Raw genomic sequence first — 26819 nt, forward strand, 5'->3', positions numbered from 1 at the left:
TGATATTGTCCTTTACTAGTGCAGGGGGAATGCACCAGATCTCAAATACTTTTCAACTGGCATAATTTGAGCATATGATTTCACCTCTAGTCTCTGTTTACTGGTGTGCTAAAAGGTTTCCTTGCAGGTGTATCAGACTGGCATGCAGATTCTCCATGTCATCCTTCTTTCCATTTCAAGTCTTTTCCATGGTGTGGACAAACATTTTACTTGTGCTCCATGTGAGACTGAAATTGTTTACCCAAGGAGGGAATTTTCCCCTTCTGTCCAAAGTATCAGGGAAAGTGCTTTCCGCTGTTTGCTTGAATTGGAGTCATTCATAAGTCCTCATGTTCTTCTAAAATTAAATGTGGGGTGTGTCGACACAAAATCACTAGACCACGTACTTCACAGGGTAAATGACTACAATTTTCTTGACTCCACTCCGGCTGCATGCATCTTCATGCTCTGTATGTTGCCATAGCAGAGAAAGACTGCTGTTTCTTGAAGTAGGAATTCTCGTGTTGTTTAAGGGAAGGATGAAAACTTCATTGTGTAGCCTAAGTGAGATGGCACCATATAGTATAACATTCCTGCAGTCCACCTGCTGCTCCTACAAAGGTTACAAACAGTAGTCCAAAGCTTTTTTTTTTTTTTTAAGAGAGAGCTGAAGTTCTCACATGATGAATTTTGTGCCCAGTACCAGATTCTGTGCTTGAGCCCTGTTCTAGGGCTTGCAATATTTGTTATGATCTTTCCATACAGTGAAAAGTATGAAATTTGTTCTGTGTTTGCTTTATACCTCAGCTGAGCTGTATGAGTGAACTGTATGAAATTTCCTTAAAGAGGCTCCTTATTTTTGCAGTCAACTTGTATAACTCGGATGTGTAAATAAACTCAAAACAGGAGTCTAATGAGCTTTCGCAGTAGAAGCAGGTACACAATAAACACTTTCTGTGATTTGCCTCAAGGCACTTGCTGTGTTTCAGTGATAGAAAAAAGAAAGAAAAAGAGATTTATTGCCCCCCTCTGCATGCAGAATGCCCTTCTCTTAGCGGAGCCCAGATTACAAGTTAAATGTCCAGCATTTCCCAGTAGGGCTGGCTACGACTCTTCTCTGAAACTCTGGAGAGTCCCTGCCAGTCATTGTAAACAATACTGGGCAAGATGGACCAATGGTCAAATTCAATAGAAAGTAGGTTCCTGTGTTTCAGGAGTTTGATCACTCTAGCTTTACTTGCACATGATCTTTGTTTCAGTCCTTGGCATTGCCAGGTAGGGGTGGAAAGTCCTCCTGCCTGAAACAGTGGAAAGCCATTCTGAGTCAGTATAGACATTACAGAGCTGGATGGGCCAATGGTCTGACGCAGTAAAAGGCAACTTCCTAGGCAAGATAGTGAGAGGCACACACCAAATTCTTAACATGTGCCTGCTTCTACAGCAACAGAGAGGAACGAAAAGAAATTAGATCAGGCACCCCCAAGCTCGGCCCTCCTGCTGTTTTGGGACTACAATTCCCATCATCCCTGATCACTGGTCCTGTTAGCTAGGGATGGTGGGAGTTGTAGTCCCAAAACAGCTGGAGGGCCGAGTTTGGGGATGCCTGAATTAGATAGTAGTGCATGCTTCTATCTTAGATTTAAGATCTTCAACAAGGCAATTGATGAGAAAGGGAGAAAGCTAGTACTTTTTCTGAACCGTCACTTCTTTACTTCTGCCTTAATGGATGATTCATGGCAGTGTGAACTTGCACTTATTTGATTCACTGCTTCTTTCTCCTAGTACAGAAGCAGCAATGGTTTTTATGCCTGTATGCATAGTCCTTTACCTTTTTTGCACTTGGGTTATGATTAATTGACTAAAACCTGTTTAATCAATTAAAGACATGCATTTTTTTTTTAAGTACGTGCAGAATCCACAGGCTTCATCTTCAATGAGGCAGTCCCTCCTGCCTTTGGGAATGCCTTTGTGCCAGCTTCTGCCTGCTGGCGCTGCATGATTACTGAGGCAGGCACTAACACCTTCTTTGCTTTGTGGTTGGCTGGACCGGCATACATTTCATTCACCTTGGATGCGTTTCCAGATTTAGCCCTCTTCATCGCCTTCGCTCCCTGCATCTCTCTTATCACAGGCACCTGGCATTAAATGGTATGGTGGAGAAGAAGTGTGTGTTAGAAAGAGTGCTGGGAAAGGCATCAAAGGTAATAGTGGAGAAGTCTCTCGCAGGTGATAGCTCCACTTAGAATAGACTAGTGGAGGCATAACTCGTCTAAAGTGTGTGACTTGCTACAAGCCCTTTGGGTTTGCGCAGTTTGTAAATAAGGTCAAGTTCCTTTCAGAAGACAATATCATGCAGAACAAAGCAATCATTTCCTCTTTCTTCCACATGGTACTACTTCAGTGCACCACAGATGTTTCTGGGCTTTTGCTGTTTCTTTAGTGAAGATGTGCAACAATTATAAGGTTAATTCAGATTATTTTTTTAGGCTGTGTTGCTAACAGTGTGTGAGAGTCCTCCTACATTGGTGCCACCTGTTCAATAATAGCCTTTGGAGTCATGTTTACTATACATTAGGTATCCCAAGGCAGTAGTGACACAACAAACATAGCTTCCATTTATAAATCCTTGTCAACGTTTAGGAGTTGTGGACATTTGAAAAGATGCTGTGCAGCATGATTCTGTGTGTGTTTACACAGAAGCACCTCTCAGAAACCAAAGGCACAACAGCCTTCATTAAATCTTGCAATCCTTAACCTTCAGAGAAGAAAAGGTTGCCTCGTTAATGGGAATTTGCAGAGTTGTGGAAAATAGTTGCTTCTTGTCTTTTCTCCTGCACCCAATCTAAAGACGAAAATTCATTACTATCACCATTCTGGAAAAAGAGGTGAATATTTGCATAATTGTTCTGCATGACACAGCAAGAGGTCCTGGGTGCTGCTGCTTCACTGCCACATGACTCTTCAATAGCTACCCCATTTTTGCTAATTATATCTGTTTCTGTCTTGCCCATCTGGAGTGTTAACATATAACACTCCAGGTATTAATCTCTGCATGGTACAAGTGAATTGGCAAATGATGAAGACATACTTCTTTACCCTGGCGTTTGATACCTCTGATTTTATGACCATCCTATTTTTCTTTGTAGTTGTGAATTTTTAATTGTTTTTAATACTGTATTTTAAATTGTAACCCATTCTGGGACCTAGGGCTGAAGTGCAGATGGTGACGATTAGCCTCATACCATAAGGAGAAGGAAACAAGTACATAATAAAAACCTTGTTGGATTAGCCTAAAGGTCCATCTAGTCTATCTTCCCACTATGGGCAACCAAATGCCTCTAGACAGCATGGCAGGAGTGAATGTAGGATCAATCTGGCCCTATGAGCCATATTCTCCTAGGCCAACAACTGTTTGGAGTAAGTTTAATGCTACTCTGTGGATCTTAGTTGATATCTCTGTCCAATTTGCAGTACCCTGCCCACAACAATACTATATGTTTGTTCCCATGAATTTGATCCAGAAACAGCAGTTCAGCTTTTGCATCTCTTAATATACTATTACATACTCACCAGCTTCCTCAAGAGGTGAGAAGTAGCCTTTGAATATAAGATGACTGGATGGTGCATTTTTATGTAAGGTGGCTTTGCAAAATTTGTTTAAATATAAACAAGCATAGTGTATTAGAAGCAAATTGCACACAGATCTGCAATAGAAAGAGGGTTGTGGGATCCCATTTTTAAAAGCAAAAGATCTGGGTGGGTGAAGAGTTCCTCTCTGATCTAGCTCTCTGTAGCCCTTTTGTCCAAGTGGCTTGAGATGGAGGCTGCGTGCAGGTAAACCACTCTTGGAATTGAGGATTCTGTGTGTCTCATTCACACTTCTCTTTTGCTTTGAAAATCTGATCTCCCTCTTTATATGTAATGAGGGTGATGCCAGACTTTGAATATGAAGACCTGTCAATGTCATGGAAAGTCTAACTTGCAGGCTGACTTGTATTTCCCCCAGCCCGGCTGGTTGCAGATGTGTGCCCTGGCTGATACAATTCTATTTTAAGGGGTGAGTAGGGCAAAAGTGTCTGATTTAAAAGCTGCTACGTACTATCTGCTGACCACAATACATAAAGTATTTTTCTGAATAATTTTTCCGAAGTATTCCTCTTTCCTTTTGTAATTATTTGACTGTGTTGAAAGCTCTCTTCCAGTCCCTGTTCTTATAGTGGTTATGCAAAAGCCTGATTTCAATAATGATACGGTTGTTTACCTATCATGATGCAGTAGCTTTTGAGTTCGGTCATAGTGAAACAGATAGTGTCCATAGTGAAACAAATTGTGGCTTCCTGCCAGCCTGTTAGGTTGTAACCAAAGTCACTAGGATCCAGTGCCCAAGCTATGATACTTGAGAGTGTTAATTTGAATAATCTTGCAAAATGGCTTTTATTCACTTTCTTATCTAAAACAGATGTTCTGATTCATGGTTCGTCTTGGGTGCACCATTTTGTTTCTTCAACTGGGTGTCTGTGGTCACATAAAAAAATCAACAAATGTGGCCTTCTAACTGCTTGCAGGTCTCTTGAGCTGTTCATTTCCTCTGCTTTAATGCTCACTTACCTAGGCCAGACTTCCTGTTTATGGTCAGTCAGAGGAAGGGCTAAGTGAAGTTAGCTATAATTCTCTAAATGTACTCTGCAAATAGGTTTGGTTTGGACATATTCTAGGCAGCCTTCCTTTTTTATTATTATTTTACAAAATCCATACCCTGCCTTGGACATAAGGCTGAAAAGCACTTCTGTTGACTGGTTTTACTGTCCAAAAAATCCTTCCCCTCCCCATCCCCTTACTTCTGAATTGAAACTGATTGGGTGTGGGCTGTGGAAGAAGGCTGGCATGGCCTCGCAAAAAGGGAGAAGACAAGGTGGCTTAATGGTACAGGTTCTGAAGGGGTGTGTGTGTGTGTGTGTATAATTGAGGTCAAGCCAATATTGTCAGTATGATTAAAACAGTGGGGAACCTGTTTATCTGCATTAGATCACCCTTCCATCTCCATATCTCTACCCATTTATTGGTCCTCCTGAGTGTCACCCAGACAGTGGGCTTCCATATTGGTAGCTGATCTTCTGAGGCTTCTGCAGTGGGTGGAGATATCTGCCCATGCAAAATTAGACAACCAACAGACTGTGAGCTGCATGTGGCCCCCTATCTCATTTTATGTGCTTCCTAAAGCATCATCAGACTTCCTTCCTTCCTTCCTTCCTTCCTTCCTTCCTTCCTTCCTTCCTGTTTGTTTTCTCCTCATTTTCCTTGGCTTTTAAAAGGTGGTTGTTTCTTCTTTCTATGTAGTTTCAGTCTGGATGGACTGAACAGTTTTTTGAGAGAAATAAATTGAAGTGTGTTTCACTATTTTCCTAGTTGTATGGTTTCTTCTCTGCCTCACGTCCTGAGCCACCATCACCCCGGCTATTTGAGAAGAATTGGTTTACTTTTGCCATGTGTGTGGACACACATACACACGGCAGACGCCTACCAGTTTTTGCTGGGGAGTGCGTGGGTGAATGAGGAACAAAGCATGCACACCCACAATCACTTCTTACAGATTTGAGCGTAACTTGCATTTGCTTTTTAAAGCAGGAGCTATATTGGTCTGTTTTATTCTTTAAAATCCCTCTCTGAGCTTCACTGAGAGTGAACCTAACTACCCCAGTAGAACTTCGTTATAAGCAGAGCTGCATAGTGCTGCAAATTCTAATAAGAGGTAGCCATGGTGAAAATTGTAGCGGGGTGATCTTTATTTCAAATTAGTTAGCCCAGAATACTTGTCTCTCTGGCTCTGCCCCTCATCAGTTCTGACTTTGTTCGCCATAGTATACCTCCAAAGGAATATTTCCCTTGCAAAGGAAATCGGTTGCCCACCTCTGGCCTACTGTAGTCTATTGCTGTATGGAATAAAGCAGGGCAAGCTACCATTTTCATTGAAATATGAATTGAGAATGTTGCATAATTTAGCAAATTCACTAGATTTCATTCTGAAAGATTCAAACTGGTGAAGATAACATATATAAAAAAAACTTGATTGACAGGGGTGGTACTATAGTTCCCAGTTAAAGCCCCTCAAATGTATTATTAGTGACCTAAAGGCCAGTGATCTATAGCACCAAACACCTGCTTACCAGCAACTGCAGTTCACATAACAGATACAGGGACTGGCTCAGACCCTGCGGCAGATCCAGATGCCAGATGTGTTGCCCTCTCTACTCTGGCAGCACTATTACAGGATCTAATAATGCCATCCAGAAAACCAGGGGTTAGTTTACTTGTTTATTTTCCAATGTGATATATGCCATCATCTGCCAGCACTGCTCTTATTAGCATTCTGTGTAGAACAAATATAGACCATTCTCTATGTGAACAGAAATCTGCATTAAAAACGGCAATATGGAGAAACGTGTGTGTGTGTGGGGGGGGTGCATTTCAACCTTCCAGGACGCTTTGTAACTGAGTGTAAAGTGACCACACTGGAACAGAGGAAATTCAAAGGTAGAGTGCATTGTAAAACCACTGAATTGCAATACATCAAGAGGTTCAGTACTATCACTTATGGACTGAATGAGCACAATAATTTTATCATGACAAGTTTTTTAATTGGCTTATTGATGGCAATATGATTCTGTCTGTTGGTTTTTGTGAATAGCTACTGTTAAGAATCTAATTATCACCATCTGTAAATTTCTGCATTTCATTTCCTTCTGAGCTCGCTGATTACAACCCCCTCATGTGTTCCATTTAAACCTGAAACTCAGTGTAACACCCATGCATCTGATGGACTGTGCTACACAGAAGCTTATGCATAATGGTTGTGTAAGTCTTTGAAGTGCCATGAGACACTTTGTTGTTTTATAGTGAACATTTGAATTCAAAATGCATGTGTTCAAACTTAGGACTTCTTGCTTTACTAAGCTATGGCTGTGGTTAGAGAAATTATAGCTGCTGTGTGGGGTCTATATTTTTCTAAACTCTGTGGTTTCGTTGCAGTGCCTCCAACTAAATGCACGTGGCATGTCTTTGGGCACACAGCCCTTGTGTAACCTTGATGTTAGCAGTCTATTTTAAGTCCTGGAAATCCTTAATAAATTTTGTTGCACTAAAATTATGTGTTTGTAAAATTATGTGCTTCTCCTCTAAAAGAAATAGCTTTTAATTTACTGTGTAGAGAAGAAATATATCACATTTTCAGCTTTATTTCTGAAGATAAATGTTACATTGCTTTAATCAGATGTGTATCCCATTTACTTTTGAGACTGCTTCAGAACTGGCATCACGTGATCTTTGTGTTGCGTCCTAGGGTATATTTGATAGTCAAAAACCAAATGGTAAAATGTAAGAATGAAACCATTGTTTTTGCCCTTGAGGACAGTAAGGCAGATTTGCAAAAGGAAACAAAGGCCTTTTAATTTTGTGCTTCTGATTTGCACACTTTCCAACCTTTCTGAGGTTGAGGAATGGAAATAAGAGTCAAGTTCCTTCTCTGAAAAAACAAAACCCCACATTCTTCAAAATGACTACACTATAGCATTTTCCAGAATAGAGTAGCACCTCTTAAATTCAGATGCCCTAGGTAGCCTTCTTCATTTATTTTAGATTAGACAGAGAAACAGCCCCAGTCCAGGAGACTTCCATGTTTATGTCTCATTGAAATCAATAGGACAGATTAGTCATGACTAATTCAAATTCCATTTATTTCAGTAAGAATTGCGCCCAGCTAACTTTTTCTGGAACAAGATTCATGTCACTTGCACCTGCCATTAACAGTACCTATTTTCATTTTGAGTGATTAGAACACCACAACAACCTTGGATTACTTGCTTAGTTCATCCTTTGCATTTCAGAATACTTCCTTTTAAAGAGACAATGCTCATATCTATGTAAGCATGCATTGAAAATGAACCATGTCCTGTCTTTAGATGTATTTTAGGATGCTCGTATTGTAAACCACCCTGTGATGCTCGGATGAATGGTGGTATAGATATTTAATGAATGGTGATGAAGATGATGATGATATTATTATTATTATTATTATTATTATTATTATTGGGAGTCAGGTGACATCTAACTTGAAGAGGTGCTGTACTGTTTAAAAAAAAAAGTTCAAGCATGTATGTGGGTGGCACAGATAGCCTGTGCTCCAGAATCTTGGAATCTACCACATTCTTCTGGATTTTATTGCGGGTTCATTTATACAGCGGGAGGACAAGGCTAAAATGGGGGCAGGGAAGTACTATGAAGGAACATACTCCCCTTGCCCCCTTGTGCCTCTGCATGCAATGCAATGCAGGGCAGCAATAGGCATGCATAGTTTCTGCTTAAGGCAGCTATAGGAACACAGGAATCAAGCCATTAGTCCACCTAGCTCAGTACTGTCTGGAATGACGGGCCATGACTCTCCAGAGTTTCTGATGGAAGAGCTGCTGGAAAGTGAAACTGGGACATTCTGCTTGCAAAGCAAAGGGTCTGTTACTGAGGCTTTCCCTGTAAAAAGCCAATTTGCTTTTTGTTGTTGCTTTTTGTATAATAACAAAAAAAAAACCAACATCCTATTTCATCACACTTTGCTGATTTACTTAAACATGCAACGTAAATTAGCGCTGAATAATCCCAAAAGGTGAGCCTTTAATGTTTGTACCACTACATGATGTGAATAATCTGAATTATGCTCAGCATTAACAAACTGGAACAAACTGTGGTATGGCTCAATAAACACATCTGAGTGACAGAGGTACAATTATTTTTTTACTGAACATGTAGAAAGGTTAACAGTAACCCTTGACCTGTAAAGAAATAAGTAGAAGCAGCCATCAGTTCTTGTATCCAGCCTGCAAAGCGGAATGAAACCACTTCCTCAGTTTACAAATAAGTGTTTTATCAGAAGAATGCACATTACTTGTGTTTTGGGTAAATTGAAATTTCTTTCCCTAACAGGACCAGTGGTCAGGGATGATGGGAATTGTAGTCCCAAACATATGGAGGGCCGGAGTTTGCCTATGCCTGCTTTAGCAAGCTGTAGAATACGAGAGAGAGCGAGAGAGAGAGAGAGACATACCAGTTCTCAATTTTTGAAGGCTTCCTGAAACTTGGAGCAACGCTGCAGTTTTTGTTGGGATACTGCCAGGGAGACAAAAGCCATCATGCCCCCACGCTGTCTCCGGACGTCCATCGACCTCCCGTAGAAACGCAGTATCAGTCAATTAGCGACACAAAGCCTCAGAAATAGCTTTCCACATTCCAAGCCTTGTGCACACTCTATCAGCAGAGTTCGTTCAGCGAAAGATGCACTAAGGAGAGCATATTTACAACTTTATTCAGCGTTGGTCAGAACAAAGGAAAAAACATGACTGCCTGCTTGCGTGTTCAGGCACAGAGAGAGAAAACGAAAGCATAGACACAACAGAAACATCCTGTGAACAGGAAATACGCAGGCTGTGACACAAACATCCTGCTCCCTTTTAAGGTGGAACGGAAATATCCTAACTTCCTCCCCCTTTCCGTGTAACCTGTAGTACCTGTGGTTCAACCCAATTGCAACCTCTGTACATAAACCTTAAGTTGTTCTCTGTTAACAACCTTAGACAACAGATCAGCAGGAATTTCATTTCCTGCCATGTAGGACACCTGAATGAGTCCTTTCTGAATACACTCTCTTGCACGATGTAGCTTAATCTGCAAGTACTTGGTTCTTTGCTTGCAACTCTATGAGCCCGGCCTTGAGCCCGGCCTTGGCTGGGGAGGGCGGGGTATAAATAAAAAAATATTGTTATTATTATTATTATTTATTATTTAACTTGTGCTCTTTTTGCTTTCTTTTCCGCAGTTTATTAGGCAATGATTTCTTCATGCTGACATTGCAGTTTATAAACTACTTGCCAATTTATAAATTAGTGTCTAAGTAAGCAAACAGGCATTCATTCTCTGCATGAGAGCATATGTTCAGTTGACAGTTATGTTTTTCTTTTCAGTGGATTTGATGGAAATAAAGGAAATCCGACCAGGAAAAAACTCAAAGGATTTTGAGCGGGGCAAAGCAGCACGGCAAAAAGATGACGTTTGTTTTACTATTTTCTATGGTACTCAGTTTGTTCTCAACACCTTAAGCTTAGCAGGTAAATGTTTTTTCTTTGGATTTCTCTTTTTATGATCAGGGATGAAAACTCCACCTCTTCCATGTTGTCTTTAGTTTATCCTCTTAATCCATATTCTCAAATGTAACCAAGTGTTAAAAGTTCTTTTCTATTCCATTCACCTCTTCTTTTACTCTGTTTTCTCTCCCTGAGTTTTCTCTGTGTGTACTTCTCCATGTCCTATAAGATGAAGTAGCCTTGCAAATAAGTACCAGAAACGCTGCATACACTTAGTTAGGTTGTGTTTTGTGAATTAATATACGCCACTGCTTGGCCCTTAGCTCTGACAAGTTTCTTGCTTGGAAAGCAGCCTGACTCACTTTAAGGCTTGATTAAAATCTGAGTGGTAAAAACTAAAAAAATTGAAGTACTCTTACTGAATGTGGTAGGCAGCTGTTGAGCATCTTCATTTCAAGGTTAAGTGTTTTCTTTCACTGGTACGAACTTGTTTTGTCTAATGCCAGCATAGCATCAACAAATAAATAATGTCATGGGCATCCCCCCCCCCCCCGAATTTTTACTGTTTTGATTAGCACAAGTCAAACACAGTGTATTACTGAGAAGTTTTAAATGACCAGGGTAGGTTGTTGAGGAAGGGGTTAAATAGATAACTCAGATTATCCAGAGTTTTAAAAAATATACTTAATTTCTTATTCTGATTTAACCTTATATTTAATCTATCTGAGACTCTGTGGGCACATCCTATATAACAACACTAATGTCTGTGCACAGCATTTGGGTAACTAGGAAGGGAGCATGTCATCCTAGAATATTGCAGATTATCAAGAAGTCTGAGAATGTACACACCATGCTCTGATGTTTAGAAGTCATGTTCATTTCAAGGGATATGTGGGATATCGAGGAAGCGGAAAGCACATAAGCATTAACTGTGCTACAAAATGAAAATCATTTGCATATATCCATAATTATTCCTCCTGAAGCTTTAAAAATCCTAACTTTTAGTGCCATTCTTTTTTAAAGGGATGCCTTTTTGGTGAGATTTTACTATTTCTTGCTAGCTTTCAGGTGCACGCAGACAGTTTCTTTCAGCATTATGGGTTTGCGTTATAAAGCAGTGCAGTTGAAAAAGTTCAACCTGCCTTCTTCCTGATTGAGTGTTCCTTCACATACCATTTAATTTTCCAGCTGATTCAAAGGATGATGCTGACAAATGGCTGTGTGGCTTGAATATCTTGCATCAAGAAGCAGTGAATGCTTCCACTCCAGCAATTACAGAGAGGTATGTGGAAGGAACCATTTCCCATTTTTCTTATAGGATAGGAATTTAAGAGTTTAGGAATTCAATTAATTCCACAGGGTAAGAAAAGCAGCAACAATTCTTAATGTGCTACGCCATGTGTTCTGTACTTGGTACTGAAGAATGCTACATTGTGGTTCGAGGACCCGATCCCCTCTTTGAGGAATAAAGACACGTGGACACAGTGTATAAGGTTAATGGGCAAGAAAAGGCCACAGCTTTATTGATTACAGCAAGTGAGAAGGTATTGGCTTAGGCATTGGACCACAGAAGATCAACTCCACCCACTCGGAGAGGGGTGAGCCTAAAGAGGGGTTATTCACCAGTAGGGGGAGCCTGTTGATGCTAATACAACTATAAGCTCTCCCCTGATAAAATAATTGAAGTGGCCCTTTGGCCCTCAGCTCACATAGAGACTCAGACTTAAGACAGTGAGCAGTAGGTTCATGGAGCTCTCATTTTTCTTGAAGTGGTAAATATAGTTTTGGAGGGTGGTTTGGATTGGGCCCATGGTGCCGCAGGTATGGAAGTTAATCCCTTTTCCCTGTCCCTTTTTCTGTTTCAAACTGTCTCTCTGAATATGCTCTCTGGGGGTGACACAGAGAGAAAACGGGTGGGGGGGAATTTTGACCTCCAATGCAGCCCTGATCTAAATCCTGATTGTAAATCCCTGTCATTCACCTGGTTCACATGTCAAGCGTACTGAAAATAAACTATGGTTTAACATGAATGAGTAATGTGCTTCTCAAGTCACAGGAGTTTCACTTCTCCATGCCAGGAAACAAGGTATGGTCTTTGGGTTTATTTCCCTCCAGACAAGTCATAAATGGTAAGGCAAGAACAGACTACGGCTTGTGCTCATGATGATGGCTTGTTTCCTGGCAGCAGTGGAGGAGCAAAGCGCCTGTGCTGGCAGCACACTGCTTCTTCACCCAAACCATTGTTTATTTTAACTATGTTTTAACGTTACATGTGAACCAGGTCATTGGCATCATGTGTAATATTTGCAGTATTGTTTCTTACATGGCTTGAGTTGGTTTTCCTTGTTAGCACCTCTTTTGTACAAAGAGGAGAAGAGAAGAAAGAGGGCTGGAAGATCCATGTAAATAGGAAGAAGTAATTTAAATAGCTGCTGTTATTTGTTTGTTTTTCTTCAACTCCTGCAAATGAAAAACTGATAACAGAATGAAGAGGCAATTCTGCTTCCTTTTATCTGCACTGAAGCCAAAATTGCTGAATGAGTTTGTTTAGTTCTTCATAAAACTTACCAGTGCTGTGTCTTATGTGTTCCTTATAGCTGGCTCAGAAAACTGATTTACTCTGTGGATCAGTCCAGAAGAAACAGGTAAAACGGCTGTCTTCAGTGTCTGCATTGTTTGTGCTTGGGTCTGTCTATGTTTGTGACTTTTTAATTGGGATATCAGTACAGTAATATATATATGTATGCGTGCATATTGAACTCTTATAGAAATCAGGCCTGAATAGGGGTGTGGTTGCTCTTGAGCAAATCCATAGTTGATTATTGCATCCTGTTTTTGCAGCCTGCACCAAAGATGGGTGGTGGTGTGATCTGAAAGTCTCCCATCATATGAGGAGTAGTTTTCCTGATTGTGTATAGTCTTCTTTAGATGTTCCTTTTGAATGTATGAAAGGCAAGCAGCAACACTCGTAGTGAGGACCCCCCATTCTGAAAACCCTACACCAGGCATAGGCAAACTCAGCCCTCCAGATGTTTTGGGACTACAACTCCCATCATCCCTAGCTAACAGGACTAGTGGTCAGGGATGATGGGAATTGTAGTCTCAAAGCTGGAGGACCAAGTTTGCCTATGCCTGCCCTACATGCTAGTAAGGCAGCCCCTGCAGACTACCTCCTATAATGCATTGGCTGGGAAAGGTGCCTGGTTGTCTTCAAGGGAGTTTCACTTGCCTATTTACCCATTCAGAGCGAACATCTGAAGAGGGTTTACATTGTTAAAGCCTAAGGGCATATATGTACCACAGACTTTAAATTGGTTTAATACTAATTTCATATTCCAAGGAAACTAGTGGTGGTGGACTAGGAATTTCCAGCAAGATTCTTGGCACCTCCACACACTGCAATTTTCCGATTGTGGGGTAGGAGTCATGATGATAATTAAACTGATATAAAACCAATATATGTTTATAATGAAGGCAAGACTTACTGTTATTGTGGCCTGCAATGGTTAGCCCTTTGACCAGGTGGCAAGATGGTGGAAGAAAGCCTTGCAAAGGGGCTTATGCAAATTTGGAACCGACACGGAAGGATGGGAAGGGACTGAAAATGCACTTGAGAAGTTTGGTTTGGACATCTTAAGTAAGGCAGACTGGGGGATGTTACCATAAATTAGTGTTCAGTGATGTTTGGGAAGAGAAGCTGAAGTATTGTACCAGCAGTGGAATGATGATCTACCAAATAGCTGACACAGTTTGTCAATGCTTGATCAACAAAGAGTACTGCAGCACTTTTACAGATGGATAGGTTGCTGTATGCCATAATTAGGGCTCATCCAGACTTCCTTTGTGCTGCACTTTCTAGGCATAGGTCTGCGCTTTGAAGCTCCATGTCCAAGCAGGCTTTTTTTGGTCCTGGTGCTTTCCCCGGGAAAACCCAGGTTTTACCACTGAATCAGAGCAAATGGCCCAGGGAAAGTGCCAGGACCGAAACAAAACCACAAAACCACTACCACTTAGACATAGAGCTTTAAAATACGGACCTATGCCTAGAAATGCAGCAGAAAATGAAGTCTGGATGAGCCCTCAGTCTGTAAGTCCTTAAGATGCTGTAAGACTTGTAGGCAATTTTGCTGCAAGAGATTAATACAACTACCCCCCAGGAAGTTGTAAATGATTGATCAATGCATCTCAGTGCATGCGGCTTCTGTTAGTAGTATGTGGCAGCAACAGGGTCAGGTTATTCAGCAAGAGAATTTTTATGACTAAGGTTGAATTTTTCTCTCGGAAGAAGGGCAAAGTGCCAACTGCAGCCTGTTTATTTGATGGCAGCTGTGCTGGCACCTGTGTTTAGATATAAAGCACCACAATAAGGAAGGGTTTTGATGCATGGGAGATCCTTGGAGCAGCAACGCCTTTGCAGTTGCCATAATTGTGCACTATCTGACCTTAAATCCTTTTTGCAGTGTTTTGTTCACAACATGGAACAGCAACACAGCTGATGTTATCCCAAGATTAAGGAAGAGAGAACTGGTAGCATTGCTTTTTGGGCTCCAAATTTAGCAGGGAAAAACATGAACTTGGTTTGAACCCTCAGAATCCTGATAGTTGATCAGGAGGTACATGCTTAGCAAGTGTAAAATCCCAGGTTCAGACCTTGGCATGTCCATTTAAATGATCTCTAGTAGTGGGTCTGAGAAAGATTTTTGCCCAAGACTTGGGGGAGCTGCTGTCAGTCAGTATTGGGCTAATTGGACCAGTATTCAAATTCAGTATTGTGATGGCAGGAGATCTTTAGTGGAACAAATCTTATGCAAGCTACATTAAGTGTTGGGAAAGTGGAAATATGCATATGTAGTATCTATTTTCCCCCAAATTATTTTTAACATTTCACTCTCTTGCCCTTTGAGTCGATAGGAGACTGAATATGGAAAAGCAAAGGTGACTGAGAGGCTAATGTGAGGGCTTACTTAGAATTCAAAGGCCACTTCCTTTTCAACATTAAAGTTGTATTCAGACTAAGCTGAATGCAGTGTCAAAGTCCACCTACCTTAAATTAAAATTCAGCAAGTGTATAATGGAATTATATTGACAGGAAATATCTCAGACACAAAGTCAGAGAGTAGTACAGGCACCAACACTGAGCTCTCTCATTGCTGAAATCTAGTTTCTAAGACACATCGATGATGATGATGAAATTTTTTTATACCCTGCCCATCCAACTAGGTTTCCCCCAGCCACTCTAGGTGGCTTACAGCATATCTAAAAACATAAAAAACAGCAAGCATTTAAAAAAAAATCAAAAACCTGATAGAGGGCTGCCTTCAGATGTCTTCTACAAATGTAATTCATTATCTCCTTGACATCTGAAGGTAGGGCGTTCCACAGGGAGGGTGCCACTACTGATTGCTTTTCTCTGCAATCATGAGATCTAGCCACAAATTCCTATAATTAAATATTAAAGAAGCTTCAAACACCCCTAGTTCTTGAATCCCTGGATTAGGGACTTACTGGGAAAGGCAGGGAGCCAAAGTTGTCTGGTTCTGTGTTTTGAGAGAACTTTAAGACCTGCATTTTACAGTTGCACAGTCATTGTACTGTTTCTCTGACACTGGCATCATTCAAATGTCACAAATAAACCATAGTTAATGGTTTGCTGTGAATGCATTGATCTTGCCCCATTTGCTCCTCCCTGGTACTGTGCAGGAGCAACAAGCACCATCTCTAGTTGAATGTTGCAACCGAATTGGTGATGGTGGTCTAAACAAGCCATGACCACAACAAACCTTGGCTACAGATTATGATTTGTTTGGTGCTAAACAGACCATGGTCTCCAGTTTTGGCATAGTGCTAAGCCAGGGGTTGTCGTTTGTTTCTCCTGCACGCTACTGTGATAGTTAAAATCTAGGAAGACCAGCCTCATCTTGATAAACCATTAAATGTGGTGCGTAGACTGTGCTAATGGCAATTTAGTTTTAGTCAAGTCTACAGAGTGCTCCGCCTCCATTTTTTGGTAAATGGTGTTTTCAAAGGGTACTTGGTACAAACTGTATATGTAGAATACTTCCAGGGTGGAAATTATTTGGCAGGATAAGTCTGAAATCAAAGCAGCATGCCATTAAAATATTGTGGTATATCAAAAGGAGGACTAGTGTCAGAGAGAGAGAGAAATTTGTAAATGAGTAACACGAGTCTTTCCTGCTTACTACGGATTCCTTTGTTATAATTTCTGTTCCAACATCTAGCTGTGTGAGATCAAGGCTAGTTTCATCAGTAAAGTAAAGCCTATGTTGCTTAGGGTGGCAAAAACATAGCAGTTTAAGCATGAACTTCGGACTTGAGGCAGCTCCCTTTACTATGTCATACACATTCCTGCTTTGAAAAAGTTATGTTAATCTAAGCTTCAAACTAATGAATTAATTGCTGCAGAGGTGACATTTTAAAGGTTTTTCTGTTGGCTGTTCTTTCAACCCAAAGCACCCAAGCTGACTTCCCACAGGGTGGAGCCCACTGATCTGAACAAATTCATAACGCTCTGCAATAACATTTTAATTTTTAGAAAAGTTGCACACTTTTTTCACACTTGTTTGACCTTGAGGCTGATGCGTTATACCAAATCTGAGAATTGGTTCATCTCGCTTAGTAGTTTCTACTCTGGCAGCAGAATATCAAGGTCTATCTCTAATTCGTTCAGCTGAAGATGCAAAGGGTTGAACCAGAGACTTTTTTCTGCCATATATTCCGGGCCTGTCATTTAAGTTGCATGTTGGTGAAATACAAGGCTTGGTGCTTTGCAGTTTGGCTACAAGAACATTGCTGTTAATCTCTCTACTTGTTCTCTGACTTTCAGCATCAGCCTTAGAGAGCTGAAAACTGTTCTCCCATCAGTAAACTTCAAAGTGAGCAGTGTGAAGTTCCTGAAAGATAAGTTTGCAGTAAGTATATGCTGACCCTACAGAGTAATTGTTGTTACATTTGTGGCAACATCAAAAGGTAAAAACCTTGCCCCATTGTTCTGATAATATTCTTCCCAACTCTAATGCTGGATACAGATTACTCTTTTCTAAACTAGAATACAAGAGGGGGGATCTCTGAAAACTTCTGAGGGCTATTTCCTCTTTGTGGCCCCTTTTTTTGGAGAAGGGGAAATGAGGACGAACTTCCTTAGATTCCAGATGTGTAATCCTTTGGATTATTTCTGTGTCAATGCGGGCAGCCCTCCCATTGCTGCTGAAAGGAAGTCTACGGGAGAATTGGACTTCAAGGAAACATACAGTAGAATGCTTGTCTCCAGGGCCCAATTCCCTCTCCCTTGCTGATTGCTTCATTGCCCCGGTGGAAAACAGTTAGTGTCTGTGCACTGCCCCCCTGTTGCTTGGGATATTTGCTGGTGGTATGAGGGAAATGGGTATACTTGCAGTTTGGGGAGTAGTAGGGCAGATGTATTTATCTACCAAGCTAGAGGCTCTGCTTCCAGTTCCTTCCGTTGCTCTGCTTCCAGTTTCATCACCAGCAGAATTTCTATGCATACTCTGGCTTTGGGGAAAAAAGAACTATATATTTCATGTTTTCAGTCCCATTTGTTTACTTATTTGAAATGTCTGTGTACCTTTTCCCTTCATTATATTATATTTCAGGAGAGGTTACATTTAAAGGGTTAATTGTGTTTGCTATGTAGCATTATTAGTACAGTGGTACCTCAGGTTACAGACGCTTCAGGTTACAGACTCCGCTAACCCAGAAATAGTACCTCGGGTTAAGAACGAGAACAGAAATAGCACAGCGGCAGTGGAGGCCCCATCAGCTAAAGTGGTGCTTCAGGTTAAGAACAGTTTCAGGTTAAGAACGAACCTCCAGAATGAATTAAGTTCTTAACCTGAGGTACCACTGTATATATTAAGGATGGGAAACCTCTGACTCTCCAGATATTGTCGAGCATCAACTCCCATCAGTCTCAGCCAGTCTCAGTCAGGAATGATAGAACCTGTAGTCCGTTGACATCTGGCCTGGTGTAAATGGTGCTCTTAAAGATAAGCACCCTGACCCAATGGTTCCTCCTTTATCTTTCCAGATTGTGGAACATTTACTAAGATCAAGGCCAATGATTTTCAGAGTGCAGCTTTCTTTTTATTAGGCAGGGGGAAAGGTCAAAGTTTTATAGAAAAAGAGCTTGAAAAGACCAGAGAATCCAGTATGACATGCTTTCTCTATTTAAATTGTTATACATTGCATACAATTACATTTCTCTTGGTTCCTAATCTACAAAATTAAAACAGTTGAATTCATTTATAACGTTTTGAGGTTTGTGTTTTATATGGATACAGCCTTTGGAGAAAACTAAACTCGGTGTCATTGCTTGTTCCCCTTCTCCCTTACAGGAAATAAAAGCTGTTAAAGAAGAACTTAGCTTTGAGCAATTTCATCTGTTCTACAAGAAAATAATGTTTGAGCAACAGAAATTGGTAAAGCTCTTATTCCACATTACTTCCCCTTAGTTATCATGCTGTGTTGTAACTTGAATACAATACTTTCCTAGAATGCAGGCCTTCCCTGTCCCATCACATACAAGCATGTTGTGTTAGTTCCTTTCTTTCAGTTTTGAAGATTGAGAAGCGTAGTTGTCTCTTTAAGAGGAGAAAATCTGTACTATCTTGAGAGAATAGGGAAGGGTGAATGTGTTTTGCAGAATTAGGAAGTACCTGAATGAAGAAACTTTTACTTGAATGAGCAAGTTTACATGCTTTGTTTGTCATTGCTTCCTTCCCCAGATTCTTGATGAGTTCAAGAAGGATTCCACTATGTTTCTTCTAGGGTGAGATGTCTTGTCATGCTGCTTTGTCCACATTTGTGCTTTAAGTTATTGGATATGAAGCTTGTTGGGATGTGATGACAATGATAATGATAATGATAATGATAATAATAATAATTTATTATTTATACCCCACCCAACACTAAAAGCTTCCTGATTCAGGGCTGCCTTCAGATGCCTTCTAAAAGTTATGTAGTTCTTTATCTCCTTGACATCTGAAGGCAAGGTATTCCACAGGGAGGACACCACTACCAAGAAGTGATTGTTTTTCATAATATATTAAGCAGCAAGCTACGATTATGAGTGGGTGGGTGGGTTTACTGTATCACTCATAAACTGTAACAATAATTTCATTACCAGTCTGCAAATGAAAAATAACTCCTGTGTGAAGTTTGACATTTTGTTTTCATTTGACAGTCTTTTGTAAATGACCTGAGGATGTTTTTCTCAAGGATTAGTAAATGCCCATAAGAACAGTACACAGAAGCTGTTAGTAATATCTCACTAAAGGGAACCATGATTAGCATTAACTTTGGTACAGATGTTTGAGTACCACGCCATAATGAATACCAAAAAAAAAAAAAAAAGGAAGGGAGGGAGTGGGAAATTCCAGATTACTTTCAATCTCTTACTCTTAGTTAACAGACTGAGAAATACTCTGCCTCTACCAAGCCAATGACTACAGTTGTATTTTGTAGATGAAGTAGTTTGTGTATAAATGAGATTTCCTAATCTAAGCAAGATTAGACTCATTAATCAGCGTACCACAGTACTCTGTGCCATTGTTGTGTGCTTCAAGAATAACATAACTACTCTTTTTCAATTTCTTAATTAGATAAACAATTCTTAGTTCATATTTGCATATGTTGCTATAGAGCCCAGTTTGTTAGTTTTCATGGAGACTGCTTTTTTGAGTTCTGCATCCTGTATGTTAAGATCATGTAGGTACAGTAGGTTCAGGTAGATATAGCTAGTATTCAGTGCTTTAACCGGTTTTTATAATACTAGTATATCTAAATTAATATTGTTGAATAAAGACAGCAAACATAATTTCAAATCCTCAGTGACTGGGATTATTTATCAGTTTCATTTTCCTAATTATGTTTCCTCAAAGGATAGAATTCTCTTATTTGCTATGGCATGGTATAATATTTTGGTTATGTTGTTTTGCTGATGTTCTTTTTTATAATTGTTCTTTTCCTTTCCCTTTCTGTTGCAGAAACACAGATCGCCCAGATGCTTCAGCAGTGCACTTGCACGACTTTCAGAGATTTTTGCTACATGAACAGCAGGTGAGATGATTCCAAAAATCATAATCAGCAAGATAAAAAGGAAATATGCATGAGTGTAATATAGTGATACAGCGTGGTTTGAGGGAAAGGCTGCAGGGCACCGGTAGAGCATCTGTTCTGCATACAGGCGGCCCCAGGTTTAATCCCTTTCATCTCCAGATAGGGCTGAGAATATACTCTTTCTGAAACCCCTGAGAACTGCTGCCAGTCAATATGGACATTTTTACAGAGCTGGGTAAATCAATGGTCTGACTCATTATAAAGCAGCTTCCTGTGTTCCTATGCTTAACAGGGCATTTCTGTCTTCTTCATTCAGGGAGACCTTCTAGAATGGTGTAAGATGTGGCTTTGGAGGCCACAGACAGGAATGAGCAGAAATCAGGGTCACACATGAATGAAACTTTTGTCAGGGGCTCACTGGATCTCACCTGATGATGCCTCAAATTTGCACATAGAAGTAGCTATGAATTTACAGAATCAGATAATTTGTTGCTGTTGTGCATGGTATTACGTAGAAAATATAAGGTGGTGCTAATATCTGATAGCCTTCATCAAATATTTGAAGGCTAGATGATGGAGCAGGTTTGTTTTCTGTTGCTCCAGAGGATGGAACCCAAACTAACGGGTTCACATGGCCATGTGTTTGGATAACATGGAAGACATTACTGCAGCCAATCACCTCACTTAAATAAGCCATACAGCATTGCTCCACAACTGGGAGGAGTTTAGCTTTCAGTGTGGCAGCATATATGCTCTGGAATAGGCTCTCTGCCTATTAACATTAGGTAGACACCCTCATTGTCTTTTTAAAAAAATGCTTGCTAAAAGCTGTTTTGTTTCGGCAAGGCTATCCAGACATGTAATGTGTATTTTTGAATTACGCTGATTTTATTTGCTTTAGGTAAAGGATGGGGAACCTGTCGCTCTCCAGATACTGTTGGACTCCAACTCCCATCCACCCCAGCCACCATGGGGAATGATCAGTGGTGGAATTTATAGTCCAGCAACTTCTGGTTCTGCACAGGATCCCCCTCCCTGTTTGAGGTTTCCCATCAGCTGCTGTAAGAGCTTTCAGTCCCCTGCAACTGTAGACAAAACCTATCTAATGCCAGCTCATTTCTATGGTGGTGGCCTGAAAAGAAACACACACATTAATTTAATTACTTGAGTCAACGATGGAGATGTATTTAAAGTACACTTGTATACTCTTGAATTTTTAGGAATCTTGGGCACAGGATCTTAGTAAAGTAAGAGAACGGATGTCTAAATTTGTAGATGACACTATGAGAGAAACGGATGAACCCTTTCTGTATGTTGATGAGGTAAGTTATTTATTTTATTTGCAACATTTCTACATAAGCAAAAAAGGAGCCCTGTCTATTTCAGTATCCTATTTCCCCAAATGATTAACCAGATGCCTCTGGGAAGGCAATCAGTAGGGCATGTGCAGGCAAGCACCGTCTTGCAGCCAGGAGGTAGTAGCCCTTAATAGACTTGCAGTTACAGGTAGGTAGCCGTGTTGGTCTGCTGTAGTTGAAACAAAATAAAAAAAATTCTTCCACTAGCACCTTAGAGACCAACTTAAGTTTGTTATTGGTATGAGCTTTCGTGTGCATGTATCTGAAGAAGTGTGCATGCACATGAAAGCTCATACCAATAACAAACTTAGTTGGTCTCTAAGGTGCTACTGGAAGAATTTTTTTATTTTTTTTTTAGATTTTGAGTGTGTATAATCCTATTTTCAAATTCACCTAAGAGCCCAATCCTACACACCCCCTCCCATGTTGATGCCTGGGAATCGGGATTAGGAGATGACATTATCACAGCTATGCTGCTGGAGAGGAGTTCTGCTGGCTTGGAGGCCTCTGCTGGTTGGGGTTCTCCCAACAGCTAGAGGACAGCTCCATAATGTGGTGTTTTGTAGCAGGGTCAGACCAGAGGCCACTTTAGTTCCACTGGATCCAAAGCATCCTGGAGCTGGTTTAACAGCAACAACAAAATGGTTTGGAAGCTTCCATTTTCTACCCTGTCCTTCACAAGCTAGTAGGGCAATGGATGTGGTTCAGTGAGTTGGTTTCTACCATCACAGCTTGTGGCAGTGAATTCAATAGTTTAATTTGTATCTTTAACTCTAATACTGTTTCCAGAGTCTCTTAACAATTAAAATAATCAAAAACAACAAATTGGAAGTAATAACTTCATTAAAACAATAAAGCAACTGAACCCATACCAGTAAGATAAAACAACATCAAAGCATCTAAAAAAAACCCTAGCCAATAAGAAGTCTTCGCCTGCCATTGGCACCAGGCAAGTCTCTCTTAGGAACACAATTCCAAATACTGATCCATACAAGAGGCATGTCCTTTTTGACTGCTGATCACCCTCTCTCTCCTCTTCTTCTTCAACAAAGGTAAATCTCATAACCAAAGCAGGAAAATGGTGTGGATGCCACAGCTGTGATCCATCTTAGGTTGAGGGTCCCAACCAACTAGTTGAAAACTAATTGTTTTGATTTATTTTCTGTTTCACATTGTGCTATGATTCTAGTTGGTGAGATCGGTCATTTGGTTTTGTCCTTTTGAAAAATTGAAACTCACTTATATTTCCCTCTCTCTTTGTTTGCCTTAGTTCCTTACTTACCTTTTTTCAAAAGAAAACAGCATATGGGATGACAAATACGACTCAATAGATCCTCAGGACATGAATAACCCTTTGTCCCACTACTGGATATCTTCTTCACATAATACGTAAGTTACTAAATATATCTATATCTATTCATCATCCTTCATAAAATGGCAAATGTGCAGTTTCTTTTAACACAACCCTTTATGACCTAGGTATCTCACGGGAGACCAGCTTCGTAGTGAATCTTCTCCAGAAGCTTACATAAGATGTCTCCGAATGGGGTGCCGATGTATTGAATGTGAGTAACCTGTTTTCCATACTTCCCCCAGAATTCCAGTTGTAGGAATTTGAACTGTACCTGTTATTAGGAGAAAGGGACAATTATAAGAGGAAGCCCATTACATTCTATCTTTGTACCTCTACATTTTAGTTTGGCATCTCCTCCTTTTTTCTTGTCACCTTAGTTAAAGTAATCAGGGGCTTCAGTGTTCATATCAGCCATTGTGTCACTTTTTTAGTTTAAGGTACCAGAGAAACTGATGCAGTGATCCTCATGTTGGCCATTAAGAAACCACATAAAAGTTGGGGATCAAATAAAGAAAATGCCAAGGAAGCACAAAGGCAGCTACAGAAGTTGTTCTGGAGCTTCCAGTCTCTGCATCTGCCTTTTGTTCTTTCAGTAAAGACAAACAAGCAGTTTTCCCCCTTTTCAAATCAGAGTTGCACAGGCACTTTCTCTTGCAAAATGTTTCTCTAGTTCATAGCAGGAGCAATAGATAAGCAGACATCATTTCCCTCTTAGGTGCATTCTTCTTCCTTGCTGTCTGAATTGCTGAGTTGTCTGTAAACTTTGTGGCCCTTAAGCTAAGGTTACCAGATTTTTTTCAACTTCAGCGGATTTTGTATGGGGACTGATTTGTAAATCCGGGAACTGTCCCTGGGAAATGGGGACGTCTGGTAACCTTACCTTAAGCATGGCTACCTTTTTCTCTTGTCTATGGGATCAAGCACTCCAAAGCTCTGGAAACAGAAAGTTGTCAGTTGAACATTGCACTTTTTATGTTTCCTTCATTGCCTACACTAGTGGATTGCTGGGATGGTCCTGATGGGAAGCCTATCATTTATCATGGATGGACAAGGACAACAAAGATAAAATTTGATGACGTTGTGCAAGCCATCAAGGAACATGCATTTGTCACATCCGAGTAGGTTTCCATTACTTTTGTAAACAAAAATATTTTCTAAGAATAAAAGATTAAATTATGTCAGTCTAGGTGATATTTCTTTAAAATCCGCCATTATGATATGGCTGTTTGAGGTCATTTTAATATGAATAGAATCATAGAATTGTAGAGCTGGAAGGGAACCAAGGGGACATCTGGGTCCAAGCCCCTGGTACAGCTGTGTTATATTACTAGAACCTTTTAATGTATTGGTCCAGTATTGGGGACAGGCGCTAGATGGGTTGAAAGGAGAGTGATGAATTGACAGTGTGTTGGCTTTGCTCAGCCTGGGTCGTACTGAGATGCATGTATATTAGCTTGATTAGGGAAAACAGGAGCTGGGTAGGTCATTTGAAAGTCTTTACTTCCACATCCTCATAAGTACACATACCTAGACCTCCCCTTAGAAGGAAAGACTTGCTTGTGCTTGTGGTTTTTCAGCTTGGTAAAACAATGACTAAGGGAAGGAAAGAAAAACAGATTTAAATAGTAGTAATAGTAGCAGTAATATATAAATAATATAAGAGCAGCCAGCTTAGATGGCTTTAAAAGGGGATAAGACAGTATCAGTGGCTTCTGAGATTGCTATATGGAAACTCAGTGTCCAGAATTGGCTTGCTACTGATCAGCAGTTGCTGGGTATTCAGAAGCTTCAGTGCCTCTGTGCCCTGTTTATGAATTTCCCAGAGGCATGTGGCTGGCCACTATGGGAGGAAGGATGCTAGGTTAGATGGGCTCATGGTCTGATTAGATAGAGCTCTAACCTGAAATTGACTTCTTCCCCTTGCCTTTGTTTCTTTTGCCCAAGGTACCCAGTGATTTTGTCGATTGAGGAGCATTGCAATGTGGAGCAGCAGCGTTACATTGCCAAAGTGTTTAAGGAAGTACTTGGGGATCAGCTTTTAACAAAGCCCATCGAAGCTAGTGCTGATCAGCTGCCATCACCAACTCAGCTGAAAGAGAGGTTCATCATTAAGGCAAGTTGCATCTACTGAAGAAAATGTGTTAGGGGGGTGCTGGTGTCTCCCTCCTCTCCTCCGACAGAAGATAGCAGCTTCCTGCACTTTGCACCTGGCACTGAAACACACAATCAAAAATACATAAAGTTTTCTGGAGAAAGCCTTGTATTTTCCAACCCTAGTATGAGAGGCTAGCTCAGGCTTCCTCAACCTCGGCCCTCCAGATGTTTTTGGCCTACAACTCCTATGATCCCTAGCTAGCAGGACCAGTGGTCATGGATGGTGGAAATTGTAGTCTCAAAACATCTGGAGGGCCGAGGTTGAGGAAGCCTGGACTAGCTGATTAGGATGCACTGTCTATTCTGGTTCTCCACCAGCTTTGTGGACTGGTAGCAGCTAACTAAGATTGAAGCATCCTGCACATCTGTATTGAAACAGCTGCAACTACTTTTAAGTGTATAAATATTCATTTGAAGTGCTGTTTGCCTGGCACATGAGAGGCACTGGACAAAGGGAAACATCACAAAGTCAGAAGGCAGCTTTTTTTCCAGGACGAGAGCAAGCATTTGTTAAGAGGGTGGGGGACTCCTCTCATTTTGTACATCTAATAATATGAAACAATACATCTGTGAGAAATGTTTCCAACCAAAACAGCCAGTGTACATGTTGACAGGAATGCATTGCTCCTTAACAAATCCTGGAAATGCAATGTGTTTCAATGAAAGCCACGGAGGAAGTTCAGCTTTTTGAATTTGCACGCTTTAGGCTTGAGCTGCTTTCCTTTAATAAATGGAGGTGTTTTATAAACGAAGCATGATTTGCGCACTCAGCCTACAGCATTCCCCATCGTGGCAAACAAAGTAACCTGGAGAAACTGCATATCTGCTTTTAGGCAGAGGTCTTGATGAATTTGTGTGCAAGGAGGGAAATTGTATACATTTCATTAACCCCTCCCACCTCCAAGTTGCTGCCTGAGTAGTTGGCGGCTTAAAAAAAAATATTCAGAAGTTATGAATCAGTTTTAAGACTGGTTCATTTACTAAACTTTACAGGTCTGTTCTGTGTATGCAGAGTGATCTCTGACCACAGGCTGATGATTTGCAGTGATAAACAAAGAGAGAAAACAGCAGTGCATCCAAGTTGGTACGGAAGTTTACATCAGATATTTGTAGCCCCCTCACGCAGGATGTGCTCTTAGGTTGTCAAAGCAGAAAGAAAGCCCAGCTAAGAGATGCCAGAGAAATCCCCCAATGTCTTCCTTTTTCATAGCTGCTCTGTTCATTTTTTATTAGCATAAAAAATTGGGGCCAAAAGGTGACGTAGATGTGAACACGGAAGACAAGAAAGAGGAAAAAAAGCAACAAGGAGAGCTCTACATGTGGGACACCATAGACCAGGTAAACAATTTTTTTGTTTTGTTTCTATTTTATGGCACAGAATTTCACAGGTGACTGAAATTGTACAGTATTCTTATAACAGTTATTTTGCGTTCTAGAAATGGACTCGCCATTATTGTGCTGTAGCAAATGAAAAGCTCTCATTCAGTGATGATATAGAGCAGAATACTGAAGAAGAACCATCAAAGGTATTAAAACCATACACTTATTTCTGTTTTCTGTGATGTTAAAGGCATAGTAGAGTCATAAGTATTCATAATTTGAGAACTGCATTTTATTGCTGTGCCCAGGTTTTAGAGAGCATAACGTAGGAATATGACATCACTCATATGTGGCATACAGGATGGAGTAGCAAAATTCCAGGAACCTCGCAATCTCTGGGTGAAGCTCAGTAATAAACTACATGACCTGTTGTGT

The 26819-nt window shown here is 40.5% G+C and overlaps 1 protein-coding gene across 4 annotated transcripts in view; it reads left to right on the forward strand.

The window, feature by feature from the left end:
* PLCG2 (phospholipase C gamma 2) overlaps positions 1 to 26819 on the forward strand; it is a 62702-nt gene that overhangs the window by 15135 nt on the left and 20748 nt on the right. For all 4 annotated transcript variants that reach the window (XR_014514280.1, XR_014514281.1, XM_083452611.1 and 1 more), the window contains exons 3-16: positions 9984 to 10127; positions 11292 to 11385; positions 12701 to 12748; positions 16948 to 17032; positions 18476 to 18559; positions 18866 to 18909; positions 20126 to 20198; positions 21419 to 21520; positions 22827 to 22945; positions 23036 to 23121; positions 23908 to 24028; positions 24855 to 25023; positions 26298 to 26402; positions 26501 to 26590. Coding sequence is in view for 2 of the 4 variants with exons in the window: in XM_083452611.1 (XP_083308737.1) it covers positions 9984 to 10127; positions 11292 to 11385; positions 12701 to 12748; positions 16948 to 17032; positions 18476 to 18559; positions 18866 to 18909; positions 20126 to 20198; positions 21419 to 21520; positions 22827 to 22945; positions 23036 to 23121; positions 23908 to 24028; positions 24855 to 25023; positions 26298 to 26402; positions 26501 to 26590 (1364 nt within the window). In the remaining 2 variants the exon portion in view is untranslated. The remainder of the gene's footprint in view (positions 1 to 9983; positions 10128 to 11291; positions 11386 to 12700; positions 12749 to 16947; positions 17033 to 18475; positions 18560 to 18865; positions 18910 to 20125; positions 20199 to 21418; positions 21521 to 22826; positions 22946 to 23035; positions 23122 to 23907; positions 24029 to 24854; positions 25024 to 26297; positions 26403 to 26500; positions 26591 to 26819) is intronic.

This window comes from Podarcis tiliguerta, assembly GCF_965153285.1.
Source record: "Podarcis tiliguerta genome assembly, chromosome: 8".
Lineage (NCBI taxonomy): Eukaryota > Metazoa > Chordata > Lepidosauria > Squamata > Lacertidae > Podarcis > Podarcis tiliguerta.